This window comes from Eulemur rufifrons, chromosome 17 (genome assembly GCF_041146395.1).
Source record: "Eulemur rufifrons isolate Redbay chromosome 17, OSU_ERuf_1, whole genome shotgun sequence".
Lineage (NCBI taxonomy): Eukaryota > Metazoa > Chordata > Mammalia > Primates > Lemuridae > Eulemur > Eulemur rufifrons.
The window spans coordinates 3,680,825-3,687,874 of record NC_090999.1 but is presented as its reverse complement, the minus strand read 5'-3'; the positions used below and the strand labels follow the sequence as shown (position 1 = coordinate 3,687,874).

Genomic DNA, 7,050 nt, shown 5'->3' with positions numbered 1-7,050 from the left:
CGCCCTACCAAACATGTTTGGGTGACTCCTATAAAAATATTTTTGTGGTATACTTGTCTCGTCATTGCTACAGCAAGCCAAAAGGCAAGTCCCAGGAACGCAAGGAGCCAGCCGCATGAAGCCGTGAAAGAATAGAAAGATCCCCCTGAGGGCCGAGCAAGTACCCCAGCCCTGGCTCAACCACAGTCATTCCAGGTAAGTGGTACCGTGATTACGTTCAAAAGGAACTGTCTGATTGCTCAGTGCTACCTCTAACGTTCTGCCCTGGAAGCCCCCGCGCAAGCACGTTAGAAGTGTTGCCACCCCAGCCGAGGCAGCCTTGCTTCTGTGGAAATTTCCCCCTTTAAAGCATATACAGGAGCACGTTGAAGAAAGGATGGCATTGGGTTGATTTGAAATATGACGCACCTGGGTTTGTGTGGGGAAGGCGGCCTCGGCCCGGCTCGTGGCCACGGTGCGGAGCGCCCCCTGCTGGGGGAGGCGAGGCGGCTGCAGGCCCCCGGGTGGGCGGAGAGGATCCGAGTCAACACGTTTTCCACCCAACACACTTGTAGAGGATTAATAATGATGATAATTTAAAAAAAACTTGGAGAGCCAGGCGACGGGTTTTTAAAAAAACATTTTTAAGGTTTCTGTTTCCCTGACTCCTTTCTCTCCACTTGGCCATAGTGTGGGGTTGCAATGAAAAGAAAGGCAGGTAAAGAAGACGATAAAAGCTCAACCCAGGAATCAAACCCAACCGTTCTCAATGACGTAGCTTTCTTCCTAACAGCATTGAAAAATAGGAACGTACAACTAAAGAAAGCCAGAAAAAAAAGCAAAGTAAGCTTATAGTTTCTAGACTCGTATTCATCTAACTTGAGTTTTCCCAATGCCAGTGTTCATATTTAGAAATTAAAGTGATGCACTTCAAATTTGCATCAAAATCCAGAAAACTTACTTCCTCATCACTAAACAAATAAGCTTCACAAACAGAAAGATGCATTTAAAATATTATTCTGGATGATTGCCAATGTGATAGGGGTTGAATTTGTCTCCTTAAAAATACAAGATAGAAAAGGTCAGGAGTGAGTGCTTTAAAGATTCCATTTTCTGCTCCACTGCAGATTTAGCAAACAGAGCCTCAATATGCAAATAGAGGATGGCCCTCCGTTATAGAAATTCAGAACTGAAGTTGTTTGAACATACCGTTTAGACAGTACGTCACAATCCTCCGTCTTTCAGTGAAGGTGTAGCAACCGCAAGGAGATGGCTGTTCAGGAAAACACAGCATGTTTCTTGTCTCTCAGGCAAGAAGAATAACTATTCAAATCGTATTCTGAAAAACGACCTGCGGGAGAGGCTCTTCGTGTTTTTAAAGCACTTCTTTTGCATTTTGAGGCAGGGACAGGGTGGTGTCTCTCCCTTGGCGACCACATGTCTCCTGGAAGACAGTGACATGACTCTAAGAGGACGGGCGGCTGCCACGACATGTGAACCCAGTTTTGCTTGCACGGATGTGTCTCCACACCAACAAGAGTCTGGGTTAAGACCCCGTAGTTGGCAGCTTCTTTCCCTTGTAGACTGTTTCCTCGGGGCGATGCGGAAGCAGAAGCTTCGGATAAAATCGAGAGCAGCCTCTAAACGACTTGACCCGAACTCCCCAAGTGCTAGAATCATCCATATCACCTGGAGGCACCCCCAGAGTTTCAAATTCAGGAGGTCTGACTGAGGGCCCAGAATCTCCATTTCCAACAAGCCAGGCCCAGCTGAGCCTCCTACTGCTCTCCCCCATAGCACAGAGGCCTCAGCTGTGCCCAGCAGGGAAATCAGCTGGGCTGGGTGAGGGCAGGGCTCCCAGTGTGTGCACGGCACCCTGGATCAGGCAGGTCTCCTATGCGCTTTTTGGGAGGGGGGGGGTGGCCTGAGCCCAGCTGGTCCAAGATCCTGAGATCCTTCACAAAAGCACAAAGTGCTTCATAAAAGGAAGCAAAAGCATTCATCTTCATAGAACTGAATTGTCCCATCCCTCCTGGGCTCTTCCTAACAATTCTATCTTTGCCTGTTATTATTAGAACTTACTTAACTGGGTTAAACAAACTGCAAAACATTGACAGTTCTTTAATTCCTTAAAATTATCTTTAGAGGGGCAGGAAAAGGAACTTCCTGTTTGTTTCACAATCAGGCACACTGGATTTCTTTGAGAAAGCGTCAGGTAAATGGAAGGAAGCAAAAGACAAATATCACAAGTTTATGGATCTGTCTGCCTTTCACAACTCTTTCCCCTACATTTCTAGAACATCCCTCATGGAAACCTTGTTGCATCACATTTATGAGCTCTAACCACACTATAGATTCTTTGTAATATGTACAAATTCTTTGTGATATTATGAATTCTTATATTCTACACAAGACAATGTGTCAGGGATGCTGTTTGAAAACACTTGTGTTCGATGTGGGCAGGATGACATAATTCACTACCTTCTATGCCTGCTGGTTCATCAGGTGAGTTGTGACAGAACCTGCTGTCACCAATTGCCAATTACCCACCTGGCCACTTTTTTTTTTTTTTTTTTTTTGGTCAAAGCACTTTGCTTTAGGATGACTAAAAAATCACCAGAAAAAAATTTGACTGAACAAGCAAAGTATTTGTTTTGTTTTTTTGAAATATGCTCTCAAATAACAATTTCACGTATCCTTTTCTCACATTTTCTCCATTTACTTCTGGAGATAACAGACCTAGGCAGTAAAACTATTACCCCAAATAGGAATGAAAATCTGTTTCCCTGCTAGAAAGGCTCCAGCTGGTAAACTTCTAAGCTAAGGTGCCTTTTCCATCCTGCATGGTTTGCTCATGGGTGAGACCACAGAGCCCTCTAGTGGCCACAGTGCAATTCCCTCCAGTCCCAAGTACAAATTAGTTTCAAGTTCTTTTAAAATTAAATTTACTGAGTTACACTGCCACATCCTATCTTAAAAAACAAATTAAACAATGTAACTAACAAAGTACTCTCTCTGTGAAAAATTGCAACCTGAAGTGTGTAATCAGGGTATCACATATAGGCTGATTTTGAGCTTGAAATGAAAAGCCAGGGACACCCTAGGAATGTGCATGGGCGCCGAGGGTCGGATGTACTCAGTGCTCTGCTCACCCTCTGTTCATCTTCCCCACCCTTCACTGCACCTGACCAGCAGCTCCTGGGCTTCCCGCACCATCGTCATGTGAGGACAACTAGGAAGAATTGCTGCTGTTGCTGCGGCCAGCCTGGTCCTGGGTCCGGACTCCCGCTTAGCTCTGCACTGACTCGGCTGGAGCCAGACAGCACCTGTGCGGTCACAGGGACAAAGACTCTAGCCCAAAGCCCCATCCAACTCCAGGTTCAAGTGTTAATTTACTTTTGTATTCATACAATTTTTTTTTTTTTTTGTCAAGTGAGAAAACCTTACAGCAATGTTCTGCTTGGATATGAGAAATCACTAATATCTTAAACCTGGTTCACTCTCTGAGGGTGACATGGTACCATGGGCAACTTCAGGCCTATTTATTATCAGTCCACAACACAGAGTGGAAGCTGACAAGTAAACAAGGCACCGTCGTGGTCAGAACCATGGCAACCAGGAGATAGCACTGGTGCTAATTAATGCACATCAGAAAACGTCAGTGTGCCTGTTCTGCGGTGATCAAAACCACGTAGAACCGCTGAGGTTACATGTTTGATCCACCTGACAAATCCACTCAACGAGGCACGATTTCCACAAACTGAGTCAGCAGCCCACGCACTGCTCGGCTCTTCCCTATTTCCCATGGTCTCTGCAGCCGCCCCAAGCCTGTCACTATGTGGAAAATGCAAACCAAGGTCACTGCCACCCACCCACGCTCATTTCACCAGCTGCACAGGGAGCCACATGCCTGGCCAAGGTCACTCCCACACACCCCCTGCACTGCCTTTTGTCTCTTCCACTCTCCCACACCACTTCAGATTGCAGCCGGGACTGGTGGAAGTGATTTTTCTCTGGAGGCAAGCGTAAGTACACACACAGAGCTCTGAATAGCCTCCCTATGCCATCAACTTCCGAAGCTTTTCCCTGATGCCTTCTACAGAATTTTGCCCACAAAGGCTCCCTGCCACCTCCACTTGGATGTCTCATTGTTCCCATGTCCCAAATGAAAAGCTTGAAATTGGTGATTCCTACCACCAAACCTGCACACCTGTCCCCAACCCCAGGAGCCCACCTCAGTAACCTGGGAATCTCGATTCTTCCCTGCCCCTGACCCCCACCCGCTTCATGAACGCAGCATCGATTCTACCGCTAAGACAGATTTTAAATCCATCTACTCTTTACCCATCGCCAACCCCACATCCACCTGCTGCAGTCCTCCCGACGGGCCTGTCCTCTCAGATGCACCTCCCACCCTTTTCGCATCCCTTTGCCTCAGAACAGCACTGGTTACTGTCATCTCATGACACCTCTGCTCAAATATCCCTGGAGCCTTGACTGCCAGTCAGCATGAATGTGCCCCCAGCTGTCCTGACTGGCGTGTCCCTCTAACCCAGTCTCGCAGACGTTTGCCCTGTGTTTTGGCACTCTGTGGGTTCATTCCCAAGCAGGGCTGCCCTCACCTGTGCAGCAGGGACATTTCTCCCGTTTTCCAGGCAGGCTCTTTCTTCCCAGGTCCTTGTAGTTACCTCCTCAAAGACCCTCCTTGACCAATACACAGAAAGAGGAGTCTCCCTGCTGTTCTCTACTGCAAACCTACATGATTTCTTCACTGCAGTTACTTCAACTTATGACTGTTGCATTTATTGGGTGATTATTTAGGATTTTCCTCTACCCATACATCACAGCTCTTTGAGAATTTGGCTCCTAAATGCCTTGCTGTTCAGCTCTTCCCAGCAAGGCGCCAAGAGAGAACATGCTCAATATATATTGGTAGAAAGAATGATTATACCAACAAAAAGCTTCCAAAAGGGCAGTTATTTATAAATTTCAATTATGTTTGTTATAGGTGTTGTAGTTTACTTGGGAAAACATAAGGAAGGGGTAACAAAATAGCTGTCAAATTGTAATTAAACAAAAAATCCAATCATGAGCACTTAATTATATGGTATCTGGTATCACTAAAGAGCATCTCAGTGAACACTCAAAACTGGATAAATACTGGCAATGCAATATCTGTAAATATGTTTATGTCACCAGAAAGCAAGTGTCCTCAGGAATGGCCATTTTCTCCTATCTTTGGTTAGAGTATGTTCTTCATCTTTGGCAGAACAGAAGTGAGGCCCAGTGTCACTCTTTACTAATCAGAACAATAACATGCATGGCTTACTTTTATTTTTTATTACAAAAAACACATACAAGAGTTTTAAGAAATGATGAATATAAGACAAATCAGAACCACGGTGAGTTATTAAACCCATGTTCTATATACAAATACTAAAATTCCGAAAGTGGAATATCATCAAATGTGAGACACATCATAGCACTGTCCGTATGTACACAGCACACAGAGCTCTGCCTGCGGTCACCTCTGAATCACTCATATACATGACACTGATACACAGACCTGCAAGGGAACTTCTACTCGTCAGTTCTCCTCTTCCTGATATATAGTTAAATATTTGTAAGGAACTTTAGAGATATAAAGAAAATGCATTAAAGTGAGTTTCTGCTAAGGGCTCTCTATGTTTTACTCTGATCAATTATGTACTACCATCTTGAGAAAAACTTTTGTAGCCCATTTCCAGCTAAGAAGTGGAAAACTCTTTAGGTCTTTGTTTTGCCAGTTTACTTTTTCCTAGTCACCCATTCGAGCACAAGTCCAAAAACAGCTCAGGAACCGAATGATGTTTCTATATTGGTAAGTTCATTATAAAATGCCACTCAATTTTAAAAAGCCACTAAAAGGACACTTTCTGCAGCAAAAAAAGGGCTAAATTCAAGTTTTTGTTGTTTGACCAAGACACAATAATACAATCCATATGTCACATGATCACAATAGCCTTAAGTGAAATGTATATGATTTAGGGAAAAACAACTGTGCAACTGTTTGTTTCTCCTGTCTCCTTGCCAAACGATAAGGAGAGCCTCTTGTCAGTTTATCTATTTTGTGTCTTCTTTAAACCTTCCTTTGTATCTGAAAGCTGATTCATCTACTTATTTTCAGAATGTGTCAAGGCACTTCTCTAGCCACAGTGGCCTTCCTGGGTCAGCCGAGCCCCTCTGCACTCAGCGCGCTGACTTCTTCCAGGTAGCTGAGGATGGCAGACGGAACGCTCTTGGAGGCCTCTCTCCGCCAAGCTTCCAGAATCTTGGAAATTTCTGCTGGATTGCTGGGACTCAAGTCACAAAGAGCATATACGGCTGCTAACTGTATGCCCCATGGTATATCTGAAAAGAAATTTTAAATCAGTTATAATCCAAGAAGATGTCTATTGCTCAAAATTTTAATAATGTCATCTACTGAAATACTATCCAAATAGAGAATCGTTTCTGCTTCTGCCAGCAATGAAAATTAAATAACACAATAAAAAAATTTAAGACCTGTCTACAAATTAAAAAAAATTCATCAAATACATGACTCTATAAAATATCCACCTGAAGTATTTATAAATGGACTTTGGAAATAAAAAACACAATGAAGTCAGATAAAATAAAAAACTATCTTTGTACCACCGTTTCACATACTAGATTACAATATATGATTCTAGATTATAGCTAGGTTATAAATTACAGTATATTATTACAGCTCTCCTTTAAGATAAGTTTAATTTATTTAAATAATTTAGGTTAAATAATGTAAGAATTATTTAGTTAAAATTTATTATTAACTTTAATACAGGTTGAGTATCCCTACTCCAAAAAATCCAAAATCCAAAACTTTTTGAGCATCACCACGATGCTCAAAGGAAATGCTCACTGGAGCATTCTGAATTTTAGATTTTCAGATTACAGATATTCACAAATATTCCAAAATCCAAAAAAATCCAAAATCCTAAACACTTCCCATTTCAGATAAGGAATACTCAATCTGTATTTCAGCTTTCTCCAAATGGGTAAACTAGTACTATT

At 43.1% G+C, this 7,050-nt stretch overlaps 1 protein-coding gene across 1 annotated transcript in view; it reads right to left on the bottom strand.

Moving 5' to 3' along the window:
* Positions 1–5,334: 5,334 nt before the first annotated feature.
* The window catches only part of ICE1 (interactor of little elongation complex ELL subunit 1), a 65,401-nt gene continuing 63,685 nt past the window's right edge, over positions 5,335–7,050 (bottom strand). The window contains exon 20 of the mRNA XM_069492316.1: positions 5,335–6,369. Coding sequence (XP_069348417.1) covers positions 6,188–6,369 — 182 coding nt within the window. The 3' untranslated portion in view covers positions 5,335–6,187. The remainder of the gene's footprint in view (positions 6,370–7,050) is intronic.